At 37.7% G+C, this 17,772-nt stretch overlaps 1 protein-coding gene, 1 long non-coding RNA gene and 1 other non-coding gene across 3 annotated transcripts; all 3 read right to left on the bottom strand.

Annotated features, from left to right (window-relative positions):
• Positions 1-2,630: 2,630 nt before the first annotated feature.
• LOC121948209 lies at positions 2,631-8,232 on the bottom strand. Its single transcript, XR_006106134.1, has 5 exons — positions 8,185-8,232; positions 7,273-7,363; positions 3,909-3,968; positions 3,650-3,713; positions 2,631-3,394 (listed from the first exon to the last, which is right to left on the bottom strand). It is a non-coding gene; the product is annotated as an uncharacterized LOC121948209 (long non-coding RNA).
• LOC121948580 lies at positions 6,030-6,231 on the bottom strand. The gene has a single exon (XR_006106169.1). It is a non-coding gene; the product is annotated as a small nucleolar RNA SNORA74 (small nucleolar RNA).
• A 2,184-nt stretch (positions 8,233-10,416) lies between the features above and the next one.
• On the bottom strand, positions 10,417-15,398 carry c9h4orf47 (chromosome 9 C4orf47 homolog). Its single transcript, XM_042492768.1, has 7 exons — positions 15,299-15,398; positions 14,378-14,597; positions 14,076-14,213; positions 13,092-13,167; positions 12,107-12,292; positions 11,827-11,990; positions 10,417-10,480 (listed from the first exon to the last, which is right to left on the bottom strand). The coding sequence occupies exons 1-7, from the start codon at positions 15,396-15,398 to the stop codon at positions 10,426-10,428; spliced, it is 939 nt and encodes a 312-aa protein (XP_042348702.1). The 3' UTR covers positions 10,417-10,425.
• Positions 15,399-17,772: the final 2,374 nt, after the last annotated feature.

The raw sequence follows: 17,772 nt of genomic DNA, 5'->3' as shown, positions 1-17,772 counted from the left end.
AAAATACACTAATTACAATAAAAGCCATTTCCAGCATTGTTACAACAAATCCAACAAAAGGCACATTTTTTCTTTATTTATTTATTTTGTACTATAAATGCTTCTCGAGAGATTATATACGAGCCGATTTGAAATATCGCTCTAATGCATGTCAGACAAAGTCTTGTCTGGTAATTAAAGAGCACATGTTTCTGTTTACAAAGCAATTACGATAAAATGTAGGAATTTTTGGAAGGAGTTTGGCATGACATAACAGATCTGAAGAGGATGCCTCCTCATTAGCATTTCCCACAGGGCTTTACATCCTGTTATGACCTTTCTTTCCTCTTTCTTTTAACCCCCATCCGTTTGAAACGAAAGTGATGACGTGATTTCATGTGATTCCATTTTTTTGTTTTGGGTTAAAACCCAATATTTCAGTTAAGTGTTTTGTTTTGTTTTTTGAGGGATTGTTTCCTGCATCCATATCGCCTACTAAACTTATTTTACATACCTTAAGTTTTACATACTGGTGAAAACTGAAGCATATTGCACATATTCTTATTTTCTATTTTTACTAATGCTCATATTTAACTTGACTGTTTTTAAATTTATATCTTAATTCAATTGTACTTGTTTACTTCATCTTTATTTTAATACTGATTATTTCTACTTATATTCTGTATGCTTGGCATCAGAGAACCTGCACAATTTTCCCTGGGGATTAGTTAAATATTTCTTAAGAAGAAGACAAAGAAGGAGAAGTTGGAGAGGAAGAATTATATTTTAATATGATTTTTTTCCTGACATTTTTTTACCGCATGCTATACTATGGTTTTTGTGACATTTTTGATGACATTACTTATTTAATTCACATTTCTGATGACATACTATACAATGACTTTTTTTCACATTTTTGACGGCATACTATAATATGACTTTTTAAAGACATTTTTGACAACTTATTACACTATGATTTTTTTACATTTTTGACGGCATACTATAGCATGACTTTTTTTTGTAATCACATTTTGACAACATATGATAGTATGACCTTTTGTGACATTTTTGACAATATGTTATACTATGATTTAGCTACTGTTGTCATTATGTTTTAAATAACACTGTCAGAGCCTGCTCATGTAGTATAGTTTTATTTGACGCTACTGAATTGTGCAGCAACTCTGCACCAGTACGACTCATTAACCTTTGTATGTGACCACACTGCCACCTACTGGCCGTATGAACTCTTGCTGTCTAGGTGTTAATTCGGCATACAGTCAGGTTCCGTTTTTATTACTCCACAGGTGTGTTCACTCAACAGATAAAGAAATGGCTCCTTTAAGGTAACTTCTGAATCGTCCTGATATCCTTTATGTAAAACACAACTGGCAGAGCATTTTTGTTTTCTTATTCTAAAAGTCACTGTTTTGTCTCCATAAATAAAACAGCTCTGCTCATCTTACACACCGGAGAGCCTTTGACAGGAAGAATTGAAGATATTCTGTGGGCTCCTGCTGGAACATTTCCCTGAGATATTTTTCTCACCCAGCCATACACTGAAACTGTGTTAAATACAAATCTCACTCATTTGTGCAGCTATTGTCAGCTGAATTTAACATTCAAAAATAATAAACAAAATAATATATGAAGCTAATTTTTACACCTTATTTGTTCCTTAAAACTAGAGTACAGTTTAATTTCAACATTATTGTGCAAATATATTTTAACTTTTTAGCATGTTCTAGTTCAAGTGCTCTGAAAGAAAAACCTGACTTCTGCATCTCTTTTTAGCTTCATTTTCAAACTTTAGAAAATCTGTTCAACAAAGGAAACGCGTTTTAACCCTTTTGGCCCGCTTTAATATTACGCACACTCGTATTGCTCTACTCACAAAATGCGCCGTTCAAAATCAAGCTTTAAAAATTTTATACATTATGTTCTCCTTTCGTTTATTTTCTTTTAACTATCAGTCCTAATCATAAACATCAAATATTCATTAATGTTCAGAATTTCAACCTTTTAAATGCCAAGATTTTTGTCATGATGCAACTATGTTTTTGTTTTGTTTTTTAAACATACTACATGCTTAGTATATTGTTACTATTTTGATATTTTTGAAGCAAAATTGATTTTTTATACAGTATTTTTGTGCAGTGTGAAATACTCACTCTCTCATACTATATACACGATGATTTACTTTCATTGTTTTTTTTTTTGTTTTTTTTACCAGCAGTCCTAATTCATTAATATCAAATATTCAGTAACTTTCAGAATTTTAACCCTTTTAATTTTTTGTCATCATGCTGTTTTTAAAATAATATCAATCATTTTCAATATACTGCATGCAAATTAGATTGTTTTAGTTATCACAGTCCGGGGTATGTCAATGATTGACAGTGCTCTGAGTGTAAACAGCATCTGTTTTCTCCATATGCCAAAGATGGTAAAGAAATTTGAGAAAAATGACATCAAGTGGAAAATTGTACTAATTAAAAATTCCACAGCAAAAGCCCAAACTGACACTTTGAAATAATACTATGCATGTTTTTATGCTTTGAGGACAGTTGTAAAACCTTGTCTCATTTGCTGACAAATTTAGATTTTGATTCAATTCTGGAAGAATTCAGACAATTTACCAAACAAGACCATTGTGATAACGCAAGCTCAACCTTTATTTAAACATCTTAACACAATTTAGCATGCATTTAATTCAAAGACAGATTTTATATCCTGATGAGTAAAATTATTTGCTTTAAATGCTAAATGTAGGTGATGCCTTCAGGACATTATACTACGGACGGCCAATCACTTTTACATTTTTTTCTACTGAGAAAATAGGATAATTTTGGCAGCAAAATTGGCAGCAACATCAGAGGAGCAGCAGAATATCAGCGCATCACATGGGGGAAACGACAATTTGTGTCTAGGTCTAACAAATCAAGTGAGGATCAGACTGATTCAGATCATGAGGTCCAGAGGTAACGTCAAAGTTCCTGTTCTGACTTTCATTCATTTAAAATATATTTTAGACTAGAAAGCAGAAAAAGCACAAAAAAGCTCATTTGAATTATTGGCCAGGACATCTATCGGTCAGCATGGCATGACATATCGTGACTGAAACCTCCGGACTAACATTTTCATTTGTTATTTAGAGATCTCAAATTAATCATGTCATTATCTTGATAACTGAAATTATATTGTCATCTTGGGGGAAAAGTTTTCTTATCAAGAAAATTCTTATCTCAGGAAAATGGAGGAAAACCAGCATGAAAATTTGACTGCTCGGTGCTTCTGTTTTTTCCAGCAAATGTATTAAAAAATATTATTTACAGCCTCAACCAGGCTGAGCAGACGTGGCTGAACCGTGTGGGTACCGATGACTCATCCAGACTGGTAGATGACACCGAACACGCTGTAAACACAAAGCACAAGTATTAGCAGACAGCTCATATCCAGGTTTAAGTGTGATAGACTTTTACAGAAGTGTGTTTCAGGTCTTCAGTCAGGTTCTGGTAAACTGGTTTTACTTAAACCTGTGCCAAAGTCCTGAGCTTTCTCTCCCAATACAGAGATTCCACAGCAGAGAGGAGGAGACTCTGCCGTGGCAGTACACGATTGGGTTTACATTGTCTCGATACACGCGGTCAGACTGACGGCTCATACACACCTGAGCCACTCTCACTTCTTCTCAGGTGTTTGCGCCCCCTGCAGGCCAGCTGCTGCACTGGCTCCTGGACAGAAATGAAGAGCAGTCAGTAAAACTAGAACCGGCCGGCTGAGCTCTGCTGACAGTCAGCTGCTATGCTCAGAGTTTTTGCCTCACCACGGTGTTTGTCAGCATGATGTGTTATATTGAGAGTCATCACAGCATGCAACATGAATGTTTAATAATTCTTCAAAAAGGTACCAGTGGTTGTGCCTCTTACCTTCAGTCAGCCCGCAGCGTGACTGTCAGCCTCACGCTGAGCAGCTTCAGGAGGCTCTGCCTGCAACATTCAGAGAAAAAACAGAAATGTGTAAAAAGTGTGCCAGGAATCATTTCGCTGCCTTAGAATTACAAGCTTCTGTCTGCACTCTGAGGGATTCTGAGATATCTAGCTGCAAAGTTTTTGCATTTCATATAGCAAAAATGATATGAACCCTTTTAATAAAGTTTTAAAAAAAAAAAACAAAAAAAAAACCCCACCTCAAATGTGAATTAGTTGTCACAGAGTAAGAATTTATGAATATTTCAATTTTGACAAAAAGGTCAGATGCAATCTTATAATATTAAGTCGATATTGTCTGATTTTCAGTAACAGGATAAAACAAGTTGAACCGATACATCGGATGTGAATGCAGCTCTTTGCTTTGCAAACCATTAAGACAGAACTGGGACAGAGTTTCTACTGGGACTGGGACTGTTTATCACTTTCATATTAACACAGGGATTTCAAAGAGTGCAGCTTTAAAGATGTAAGAGCCACACTTTTAATTAAGACTTAATAATTTATCCTACGTGTCTGAACAGGCTGTAGTAAGTGACAGTTTGAGTTTTCATTAAGACGCTTGGACCACACCGCATGCGTGAGCAGCGTGTGACGGCTACCTCACTGAACTGCTGCAGCTCACATCAGTGTTCACACAGGCAGCGTGCTGCAGCACTGATACATGCATTTCTGTATCTACCACATATTTCAAATTAAAAGCAGATACTGTAATTTATGGAGCTGTGCAGTCACTATTATTGAACATGGGCATGACAGTATTTCACAATTTACAGTCTTGTGCTGACAACTGAAGGGAAGCGTTGTCAGACAGCTTTAAATTCTGAAGGAGAAATGGGAAAGGTTGAGTTAAGCCGAAATATTTAAATCCTTTCATGCCTGTGACAGTAAGCCATTCAAAGTGCAGTAACAGGCGATATAAAGTCACTTTGACCATCAAAACACCATTTTCACAGTCATCAACTGAGTCAGTCGGCTCAGTTCAGTTCGCAATTTTTTGCGTGTCAAGCTGTGGATGGTACCTTCAGAACATTTGGAACCTTTCCCATTTTTGGTCAGCCCTCTGCTTGGGGTACCTCGAGCACAGATCTGGTACTTAAGAGGTGGAGCTAGAAACACAGCAGTCTGTTGATTGGTCTGAGGAGAATCCATTTTTTGGTGGTCTTTCAGACATTATTAAACGGTAATATGACAGCAGGGGTCGACAGATTGCTGGCCTGGCTGATTACAGAGGCCGATATTTTGCATTTTGCCAATTATCTGTATCACTATGTTAGTTTGTTATCACAGATAAAAACAATTAAAAGGTGCAAAGAAAGTGTCATCATAGGAGGAAATTTTACTTTGTAAAACATGAGGGAGCTATTTTTATCATTTTTATTGAATTTTTCACTTGACTTGATAAAAAGGGTCTTTGAACTTGCTGTTACATGATGTTCACAGTTTCAGTTTTGATTAAACATTTACTAAACACATTTAAACAGTTTTGTTTTGGATTTTGTTACATTCAACTCTAAATATTGACAGAAAGATTTTCAATTTCACTGAAGATGCACATTGGTTCCAAACATTGTTATCAGCCCTTTTAACAACTAATTGCTAAAAGGATGTTTGCAGCCTTTGGCAGCAGCTGGAGACAGAAAAAAAAAGTTTCATTCACTGAGCCAACTGTCAAAAATGTCTAAGGTGGACTCTAATCCTCACTCAAAAAATGCACGGGACTGTCAGAGCTTCATTCGGTGTGCTCAGGCATATTTAACCCCTGTTCTTGCCTGACAAGGAGCCAATGCACAAAACCACTTTTTTGTAAATCCCAAAGAGACTTTCGTTGTAACCTGCTCTTTTTTTCCTGCAGCCGCGTTCTGTGGATGATAAACAGGGTGCAGACTTCACTCCATATTAACGTTGAAAAAGGAAATAAAGCCAGTCCTGCTGACAAACAACCCCCGCCCACATAGAAGAGCACTACACATCTAGGATCTAGGTACATGACTATAGGTGGTAATTTTTGGCTTCAAAGACGCTACACCAAAAGCCTTTAATGGAAAGGCCGCCTGTGTGAATGTGCGGCCCTGCACTAGGCCTGCCCTGCTGTGGATCAGGACAGGCCACTCTCGTTGGGCCAGGCTCTGTGACGGCTCGGCAGCAGCAGACTCTAAAACAGACCCTGCAGAGCTGAGAGCAGACACAGAGACTTCCTCTACCAGCACTGTAACACTGAACCAGACACACACACCGTCTGGTCAGCTGACTGAGCGCTGGGGGCGGGACAGAGGGAACAGCCGTGTGGATTCTGGTATCGGTGGGCGATATATCGAATATACTCCATGTTTTGCGGCTGTTCCAACTGCGATTTATTAAAATGCCCATATTGCAAACAAAGTAAAAGCTGTCATGTTTTTTTTAAGGCACTCACGAGACTCGCTGTGGCCTTTCAGTTGTCACACTCTCTCCTGTGGTGTTCAGACATGACCATGTAGTCTCTCATTTAGTGACGATGTTGCAAAACTGCGACTTCCAAATCTTTGTAAACTATGGAGAGTTGTTAGATGCCACCTCACAGTTAATGATCCTCGTGTTTAAAGGGGTGGTAGTAACAGTTAAACTTTCTGCTAAGTCTACTTGTTGAGTGGAAGCTTCCAGTCCACAGAACATTAATTCTTTCAGCCTGAGAAGAACTGGGTCCTTCAAAATAAAAGCACCATTGGTTCCGCTTTGATTTATTTAGATTCGAAATAATACTTAATTTACCTTTACTAAAACAGCACTTTGTTTAATTTCACTTTATTTAAAATGATTACAGTATTTTATTAAACTTTATTACAACAGCAGTTTATGTAACTTTATTTTAGGGCAGTAGCTGCTATTTTTTAACTGTAGTTCATTTGATAACTTTGTATTTTAGTAGTTTACAGTAGTTCGAAGATTCCAAAATAAGATATTTTGTGTAGATATGGACAAACTATTGTTTAAAAGCCATATCATCCAGCCCTACTCCAATTCATTTAATAGTATTTTACTAATATAAGTGAAATGTCAAAAAAAGAGATATATCAGGCATCCTGATAACACCAGAAAACATCAATATCATTTTAAATCCATATCTCCCAGCCCTTGTTCTGTTATAGTAGTTGAATGTAGGGTTGGGAGAAACCTGAGCAGAGTCTCATGCAGAGGCCCATTCCCTAACAATGTACTCACTGTCACATGTGCAGCATCACCTCACTAAATCTGTGCTATCTGAATCTAACAAGAGATGCCATGACAGCTAACACTTTCTGTAATAATTTGGTTGTATATTTACCTTTAGTCCCAAAGGCATTGCAGGACTCGGTTGGCGGCTCTATCCCATAACTGTCCCTCTGAGCTGTTCATCAGGAGACCCCGCAGCACATCTGAAAGGACAACGTGGACGTCACATGGTGCACAACGATGAGGGCCACAATCAAACTATACTAGTGTTTTACCCTGTCAAGCACCAGAAAGCACCGTGCGCACAATTACCCATTCTGTTTACATCTTGGGGAAAATGCATGTTTGCAGCCATGTACATGCAGTTATACCATCAACGTTTGCCGTTTAAAATTTTGATTAAATATACATTTAGCTCCAACCTTAACATCGTCTAACACTCTGCTTAATACATGTAGCTAAACTTAAACCCCACTATTTCAAAGAAACAACCATATTATCCGAGACTACACTAACTGTTAATTAGTGCATTCATTGAGAAAAACGCATATTTTCCAAGGATGCACCGGGCAAGCCTTTGAGATATTTCGGTTATTCTCAAAAGCCTGAGACTTGTAAACGGATAGGGCGACTTGTTAGCTTTTAGCGGCTAATGCTAGCGTTAGCCAACGTCTGACCGTCTCGTGAGTTCCACGGGTAACGTTTGCGACTAAACAGATCAAACCTTTGTCACCTTCAAGACGTGAGAGGTTAAGTGTTTGCTGTTTCGGACTTTTTTTTCACGTTTACATAACTTTTTCACCGTAAACATTTGGCGGGACGTTAAGCATGCATGGTTAGCACACCGGTACATAGTGAATACACGTGCTTGAAGTTGCGCACTTCTACAGTTTCATGAGTATATTAGTACCCAAAACATTCATACATAGTTTCTGTAGATACTTCATACAGGCACTGATAACTAACATAAGTTATTTTTTATTATATTTACACTTACACTTGCTACAACTGGTGAAATGCTTACCTTAGCTAGCAGGTACGTTATCAACACTCTTTCCGCCATGAGTCTGGTAGACTGAGAGACAGAGTCGGAGTCACGCATAAATTTATAAAGTGCAGGAAGCCGCTGTGCATTGTGGGAAGTGAAGTTCTCTTCAAAGATCGTTTAATGTGATGCACGACCTGCCTTTTTTTCCGTCCTGAACAACACAACAGCCTACAGAAGCTCCGCTCATTTTCCCAAATGCATTTACGCGACACTTGAACTAACATTAATTAATGCAATGCAATATACAATATTTAATAACAGTTGTGATGAGCTTCACTGTAATATTTTTTTCTGAAGAAATCTGTATAGAGGTATGCAGAGGCTGTCAGTGGTTTGCTAAGAGCCATAATGTTAGACTATTACAATTTCTGTGAAATTTATAATGGATCATTTATCTGTAGAGCGATTTGACTGTATGTTCTTGAGTGAAGTTGATATTACAACGGAAAATTATTTCATAATACACTGAGAAATATTATAGCCTACTTGATGAAACACTGGGAAGATGTTTGTCGACTTTTCTAAATGTATAATTCAACTAGTACTGTTATCCAGTAATTAATACTGAGTTGTAGTAAGCAAGAGGAATACGCAGCAGATGGATACAGAAAATCATTGGTGGAGAGGTTTACACATACTGACTTGTGATTTCTATGGATTAGGGAAAAATGTATTTGCCATTTGCATTTTTTGTACAATAAAAAAGATATTCTAGATAGAAAAATAAATTGTCTAATAATGTTTTTTTTCTGTCCTGAAGTTACAAATAAACAATTTATTTTATATTTTCTTTGAACAAGTAGCTGCATTAATTAGGAAGTTCCTTATAAAAAAAAAGGGATTGACTGTCTCCAACTTGATTTTTTTTTTTTTTTTAAAAACTCTTCAAATATGGTACTTAATTAGATATGTTAAAAACAAGAAGGCAGCAAAAACATACCCAGCAAACAGGTAACTTTCAGGGAATGTACTTTAAATGTTCCCATATGGTTATATTATTTGCAACCTTTAAAGAATGTTCTAGGAACTGTTAGTTACTTCTATTTCTGCTCATGTTTTGTACAAATCCAGTGCTCACAATAATATAGATTTTATACTGTATTATATCTTTCCTAACTGCTTGTTCTGTTTAGCAAGTGGAATGTAATTTTTATTTATGAAGATACAGTAGCTTGCTTGTGAGTTATCCCATTATCATTTTTTTCTCATTAAAATATAACCTCATTCACCTCATTTTCAGAGTGTGTGCCTGTACTGGAGAAATCAGCTACAACTTAGAATAACTTGAGCTACATACTCATAGCTGACATTAAGATAAGGATCTCTTAGGGATTAATTTGGAAGATTTAGGGGTGGTGAGGACTGCAAATGGCAACCATCTGAAAACATCTCCCGGTTAGAATTCCTTCAGTATTCACTGATCAGGAGGTTTTCACCAGGTGCCAAATTATCCATAGAGATCTCTCGCTGTCCAAAACAGATGGACCAGGTGAATACAAATAGGTAAAAACACTTAATAAAGCAGTTTTATGATCCAAATCAGTGTTTTTCCGACATTGCTCGTTGCAGGTGGGTTTCTTACTTTGGTGGCTAATGCAAAAATGCAAATCAGTTGAATCTACACTAAAGAAAACATACTTTTATTATATTCCATTTAGATTCTAACAAATAAATATTACTATTGACAGAATCTCATATGTAGTCTTTGTGGTGTATTTAAGATCCTGAAAAAGAAGATATGAGGTGACACAAGGTAATACATCAGTTGGTGTTTGCCAGCATTGACTCTTTGACCTCACTGTAATGTAAATTAGCTAATTAGCCATAAGAAGGAGACCTCACTGAGTGACAGTGAAGCCAGGTTGCCAAAAGGAAGATCCACCTTTGCATGATGGTACAACTGATCACCAGACTGGACACATAAATATTAATAATACCCTTTTCCTCTGCCTTTGATTTTGCCAATTTCAAAAGTTTTTTTGGTCTTTCTCTCATACTTCTGTTTTGAGAGAGGTGACGGAGTTCCTGTACAGTCAGCGTAGAATGACTGGATGGGTGGGGTGGCATTTGGGAGGGGTTTTGAATGAAAAGGCTTTCCAGGATGTTGGGATGAAAACCTTTTGATCGTATTATATCTGTAGGGGATTCTCATGGCCGACAGAAAAACAAAAACAAAAGCTATAAAATAACTCAAGTCAGCTGGTGCTGGTAATGGAGTCAGAGGGTCATCACAGTTGGAATGGTTGAGGTGTAGTTTGCAGAGTGAACACTCCTGAAAAAGAAGATGGAAAACAAGTAAGAACAAGATTCAGCTCAATTTGCCATTTCTTAAAACTTTTTTCTGACAATTTTGAAAGAATACTGGTAACTAATAAAGCTCTGGCCAGAGACTGAAATCCAATGTATCAAATTTAGACTTATTCATATTGTCCTCAAAATGTATATGTTATTTCAAAGAATGTATCAAAAACGGAAGTCTTTCTATCTCTTGAACATCACTTTATTTAATTTTATTTTTTATTCATTTATTAATTTCAAAACAAACAAATAAAAAATAAATAAATAAATAATACTGACATAAGACCCCCTAAATAACTTTGTGATATCTTAAGCCGCTCCTGGAATAATTAGTTGTCGAAGTTAAACAACAAAACATGTTGTTTGCAACTGCCCTTCACAATGACACACACAAGTGTTTTTTTTTTATTTGACCCCTCAATCAGCTGGAGGACAAAAAGAACTTGGTTAGGTGTGGTTTGTTGAACCAACCATCCACTTTCAAGTAACTCCAGTGTAAATCATCAATGACAGAATTGACACTGAAACAAACTGATATAAAGAGCCAGAAAGTCAAACAAACATAGGATTTTTTTTCCAGGAGATGGCCGTTTGTTTCCCATCTAAAAGCAAACATCAACCTTGTTTTAGCGCAAAGTCATGCAAATCATGTAGACCTATGTGCGGCACATCACTGACATGATGAATTTACATCACATGACATTACCCATAACCCCATAACAAGCTTATATATTTTAAGCCAAACTATGATCTTTTTGCTAAACCTAGGCAGTTTTCTTGCCTAAACCTGACTGCAAGTGTTTCACAATGTTAACAACTTTAAAATTCCGTTTAAATAATGTGGAAATGATTGTTGGAGCAATTACATTTTTACTAGTAATCAACTTAAAAACCTGTGTTCATAATTCTAGTAACTGTACATAACACTGTAAAGTTTTATTTAAATTATGTTGAAAAACGTATATTTTTTTTTACAATAAATCAACTTAAAAATGTGTGCTCATAAATATGTTAATTAAATGCCTAATAACCATAATTACCATAATTAATAATTATTATTAAGTTTTTAAGTTGATAACCCATACAAGTTAGTTTTCCACATTACCTAAAATAAATTTTTAAGTGTTATGTACTTTTAATGCAGCTTCAGATGGTTCCACTTTATAGAAATGCCCCATTATAGGATGCTTCCTTAAATTTGGGAGATTTTTCCTTTAAATGAAAGTCATTTTGGTCTCATGAGGGTGATTTGTGTCACCTGAAAGCCCTCCATGAGAGAACAAAGAGAGAGAAGATCAATAATAGAGACAGGGATCAAACCTGTTAACATTGACTGTGATGATACTCTTGACAGGTATGCTCTTAGGACCAGGAGCTGGACGGAAGATCGGCTCGTGACTGGTCGATTTGGAACGGCGAACGACATATGGATCAGCAGAGTGTGAGGGATAAGCGTCAAATGTTCCCGCTTTCATTCCTCCAATCTAACACAAGAAACGGTCACATACACACTCAGAGAAATGAGTAGAACCAGACATATGTCAATGTTACTGTCAACAACTGATTTTTCACTCCAACGTTCTTTGATGAGGGTAATCACCTTTTTGCTGGGGGACGTTGGTTTAAAGGGGACTACAGAGACCTTCTGTGTAGCTGGGAGGGGCTTGTTTGCTGGTGGGAGTGGCTTGTCACTGCGGTATGGATTGCCTTGGAAATAATCTCTGGGATGAAGGTTGAGTTTGAAGGGACCATCTCTGACCTTGGAGCGATGGATTACTGCCTCTTTCTATATCATGCACACATACACAAACATTTGAAAATTAAAACTTAATCTGAAATAAGATGTGTCAAAATGTAACAGTTTTTGATGCACATTTTTACTAGTTTTAAAGCCTATATCTAAAACAGTAATATAGAGCAGGCGCATGAAAGACTTAAGTTAGCCAAGTCGGCTACCAGATTTCCCAAATGTTAGCAGAACAAATCAAACAAATTCTGATGTGAAACAAGTTATTTTGCAGAGGTTGTGATTTTCAAAAGAATTTCTCCACTGATTTATAGATGTCCTCTTTGTAAGTCTATGGTCTATGTGGCTATGTGACCAAAAAACCTTTTTGGGCCACATAGAATCACATAACTGTTGTAATTAATTAAGTCGATGCACTTCCTGGGGGCCTGATATTAATCCATGTTTTACATAAGTAGAAATATATTTTTGTATATATGCTAAATTTGTATACTTGCTTGCTTTTCTATTTGTACTGTAAATCCAGCCTGTTGTCATTATGAACTCCTAAAATACTGCTGCTTTGACAATGCTTTTGGCATCAGCATGAAACGCCGCTGGATGACGTCAAGTGAGAACGCAGGTTGACGTTATGCCCGCATGATATGAACACAGATGGCATTACTTGAGAATGTGGTCGGATAGAGCCTATCATGTCTTCATGAAACAGGGCAGGACAGCAGTCAGTGATTTAGTGATAAGCCTACAATGTTATTATAACCAACAGAAATAACTGACAGAATGAAAGAAGAAAAGGCCCAAAGGTGTAATAATGTAATTCAGAATTGTCTTGTGTTACCTTCAGTGCTTCTTTGGCTCTGTTGTAAGGGTCCGAGGCATACAGCTCAATTTTGGACAGTGTCACATTGGGATAGCTGCAGGAGACAACATGGTGCAAATATTGTGTCATTATCATGAGAGCATCCTTGTTGCAGAATATGTTTTAATGTTAAATTTAAATGAACGCAATTTATACATTTAACTCTAAAAAGATCGCCAAGCCACGACCTGAGAGCTCACACTATATGTGTAAAAATGGCCTATCGGCCCCTGAGGATCCTTCCATCCTGGCTATTGACAAATGTCAATAAAGATTAGTTTGAAAGCTCAGAGGAAAGTATTAGCTACAATGCTAACGAGACAGAACTGTCCTGCCTTGATAATCTGTGCAATTCTGTGTACCGAAACCTCCAAGGAAAAGAGGTGTCGGCACATATGGTCTCCCTCATGGCTTCGAAGACGTGGACAGTATGGCTTGTCCATTTTGTGGAGATAACTGAAGGTAAGTTAGCTACTTTTACTGTAGTTAATTTGATAGCTAACATTAGCTACGCCAGCGTTCCTTGTTGTGCAGCTGTTACCATCTATAAACTGCACTTCCTACATTATGACTACTTGTTGCTTTGTTATATTATTTTCTGCCATGGCATTTTCAGATGCCCTGTTTGCCACTTCATGCAGGCACAATGACAAAAAAGGCACTGTCGCTGGGGGTTTGACTCTTGACTCTGCTTCAACTCTGCAAGAGCCTGCGTTGGCTGACCAAAATTTTCTGACATCAGAGATTCATCTGACCGTCGAGGAGCAGATGATCGATCCTTGCTCCCCCCCTGTGAACTATACGGCAAACAACGCCCAACGAAGTCGAAATTCGGCCCCACTCTAAATTGAGTCGTGTGGCTCAAAAATCAGGTCAAAAATGGGCTAAAATCGTACAGTGAATACGTGGCTTAACATTATGCTGTGGTTGTGAACTACTTTAGAAATACTTCTTGCCATAAACCTGTAACCACTGCCTTTCTTGGGAGGTGAAGTGACGATGTTGCGTCCAGGAGCACGTTGGGCTTTCCGGGGGACTGACTGTGGACTCATGGCTTCAACCGGTCCGGACAGAGTCCCATAGTAACTACCTGAACCACAGCTGGAGGCAGAGAGGAATGAAAGAGCAGTAAATACAACACATGAGTAGGTAAAGAGTACGCAGATTAGAACAGGACAGGAAAGTACATTTTATAATTTATTTCCAGTATTGGTGTGTATATTTTGTGTATGTTACTGTTTGTGTGTGTGTGTGTGTTCTCTCACGGCTTCTTGACCCCGTTACAGGGCAGAAAGGCCTTGCCCAGGTTCTTTTTGGCCTGTTGGATGCGGCTCTGTCGGGCCAGTCGCAGCGGGTCATTCAGTGCTTCACGCTCAAATACCCGTTTGAAGGACTTTTCAAAAAATCCGTTCTGCAGAGCACATCGTTGTTTGGCCACTCCTGCCTGCATCTGCCGGTTACGATAGGCTGACTCATTGAAGGGACCTGGATTTGACAAGATGGTGTCACATATTCACTTGTATCCTGCAGTATATTTCACAATGACCACTATAGATTGGTGCAACAAATGAATGTAACTTTGCTAGAATGTGGGTAGTAAATGTAGATGTCTGTTTTATGTTTGTTTCATCATCAGAAGGTCAGTTTACTCACACTGCCAAAAGTATATGTATTGCCAGCCTGGTGTCATGGTAATACGTGAAATGGACTCTTGTCTCAACAAAGCACTATGTGGTGAGCATGAAATATTTTTAAATTAAGTACTTGCAACACGAAAACAATACCAGTGTCAATTAGGATCTTGTCATGTCATGTCATGGTAGACATATGAATGATGAATAAAGGGTGAGAAATATAGACTTTCAACTAGGAGACTGCTGTTTGTGTCCCGTGTGAAACCAAAAGTCAGTGCAGTATGACTTTACTGACTTCATGTAAATGCACAAGGTACTTTACCTAGGTACCTTACATAAATATGCAAAGGAAGTAAGTTTATGTTTCTCACGTCCTCTATGTAGGTATTTTAACCAAAACCAGGACCAAGTTTTATTGTTCTCTGAATGTAACCAAGTGTTTTTATTTATCTAATCCTAACCACACTGCTGCTGATTCTCAACAAAACTGTAGCCATTTTAATTAGCATTATCGAGTTGCCAGGAAGGAAAAAAAATAGATGCTATGCTTACGGTTGGAGGATGGATTGTACTTGTCTCCGACAGAAATGTAGCTCATCTCTTTAAAGACTCCCAGACGCTCCATGTCAGTCTTCACACCACCTGATGCCATTTTTCTACACTGGAAACACACACACACACACACACACACACACACACGCACACAAACACACACAGCCTGTAATATTGTGATACTCACACCTGAGACATTTCTGGACATCATATTTAAGTGTAGAAAACTGTGAAATTGAACATAAGCAGGACGTGATGTAAAAGACACATAAACACACACTTGACACACACACACACACATACACACACGCACAAGCACACACACACACACACACACACACACACACACAGTAAACATACCTGTGGTTGTCGTGTAGCAGTTAAGGACTAGGACTAATTTGAGGCAGTCTTGTTCAATGTTAATGTCATTAGAAATCTTCCTATCTATCTATCTATCTATCTATCTATCTGTCACTATGTAGCTATAGGACACTTGTGTGTCTGTGTATACAGGTCGGTTACCTTGGAGAAGCGTAGGTAAATAAACTGTGTCAAGCTAAAAAGATTCTTCCTGGAAGTAAAGCACTATTGCCTTCAAAATAAAAGCACAAAATCTGCCTGGACAGTTTAAAAAATGTAATAATACATTGATGATGGAATAAAACAACACTACTTTGTGACAATTTTAGTTTTTTAATGAAAATCAACCTTTATTTTGACTTTATGTTTTCTATGTATTTTCATGTGAAGCACTTGGTGCATGTAATTTCTTTGTTGTAAAGCATTTTGGGCTGCATTTCTTGTATGAAAGGTGCTATACAAATAAAGATGATGACGATGATGATGATGATGATGATGATAAATATTCAGTATTACCACCACCAGATATTATTATTTTCTTTTGTTGTTTTGAGCACAATGCTCTTGGGCTAACATGTTTTCTGCAGCATCCTGATTTTGGCCCTAAAAAAGACAACAACGTTATCCCAGTGGAAATTCTGAAATTTACCACTTCGTTTCTTTCATTGTTTCGTGTGGGTGGAAGGCAATATTTACAAAAGCATAATCACAAATACAACATTTCAACATTTGCATGTGATTTAGATGAACACAGAGACAAATGTCTGCACCAGGCATAAAATGGCAGTAACAAAAGAGAGAAGTGTGTTCCCATTAATCCAACAGAAATGTTTCACCTGCATCACGCAGCATTGGAGTCACCAGGGAGTCTGAACTGTGGTGGTGGTGCACTGAGCTGTACTGCTGACTTGTAATTAAGCTACAGGGTTCACATTTCAGCAGGAGTGCTTTTACAGGTTCAATGGGTTTTCCTATGTTTTCCATGCCTTTGTTTGAATTTTTATGTTCAGTGTTGTCCCATATAAATATTATTTTATCTTAAATCATGCATGAAGTGTATGGCTCTGCTGTGAGGATGTATGTTTGGACCAGTATGACATAAGACAATTTTTGCTTTCCATTATGGTTCGAAATACATGTAGGATCTATAGGCCATATCACCCTTCTTGCTGGGTAATATGACTGCTTTTTATTTATCTATTTAATCTATTTTTTTGCCCTGATTATTATATATTTTTTTGACAGGAGCACTGAATATTTAGGGAATAATTCCACATAAAAATGGTTTACTGTAGTTTAAAATTCCTGATTTACATTCTCTCTTCTGCCACAAGGGGGCAGGTCAACCTTGCAAATAAGGGGTGATGATAATATAGCGCTTCACGATACAGGCTCTCAGCTAGTTATTGAGGAGCACTGAGGTACATAGAAAAAGAGAGGGGAAGGAAACAAAGACAGTGAGGTATGGCAGAGAGGAGACAGAGAGATAACAGGTAGGAGGGTACAAATAGGGGAATTGGTGAGGAAAAGATAAAGTAAGAGTGACAGACAGAAGGTTAAACAGAAATGCAGAAAAGGTGACAGACAGAGAAGGTGTCAGACAGAGCCATTGTATGTCTTGGTCCAAGGCAACTTGGACCAAGACATACAGTGGCTCAAAGGAGAAGAGAGAGAGGAGATACATCACAATATGTACAGAATGAGAGAGGTAGAGAGACATAGAGATAAAAGGATCGGCTCTCTGTTCTGTTGGTCAAATGTCCTTGGAGAATGGGGGAGGGCAGCTCAGAAGCAGCTGGATCACACACACACACACACACACACACACACACACACACACACACTGACTAATGTGCACACATACATACCGTATGTACAGATATTTCACAGGAAAAGATGCATGACAAGCACACATGAGCAAGCATACAGAAATCTGTTTATTATTGAATGATATGGCTGTATGTTTATTATACACATAGTCATTTTTTATCTCTATTAATGACGCAGGGGTCAACCGAAAACCCAGGGGTTCCATGGGTTGACCCACAGGTTGGGTAAGCTTGTAAGAAAATATAGCAGGTTTCTGGCAGGTGGGTTATTAAGTGAGAAAACAG

The sequence above is a fragment of the Plectropomus leopardus genome, chromosome 9, assembly GCF_008729295.1.
Source record: "Plectropomus leopardus isolate mb chromosome 9, YSFRI_Pleo_2.0, whole genome shotgun sequence".
Classification (NCBI taxonomy): domain Eukaryota; kingdom Metazoa; phylum Chordata; class Actinopteri; order Perciformes; family Serranidae; genus Plectropomus; species Plectropomus leopardus.
The sequence above is the reverse complement of the archived record's forward strand: the minus strand, read 5'-3'. Positions and strand labels throughout refer to the sequence as shown.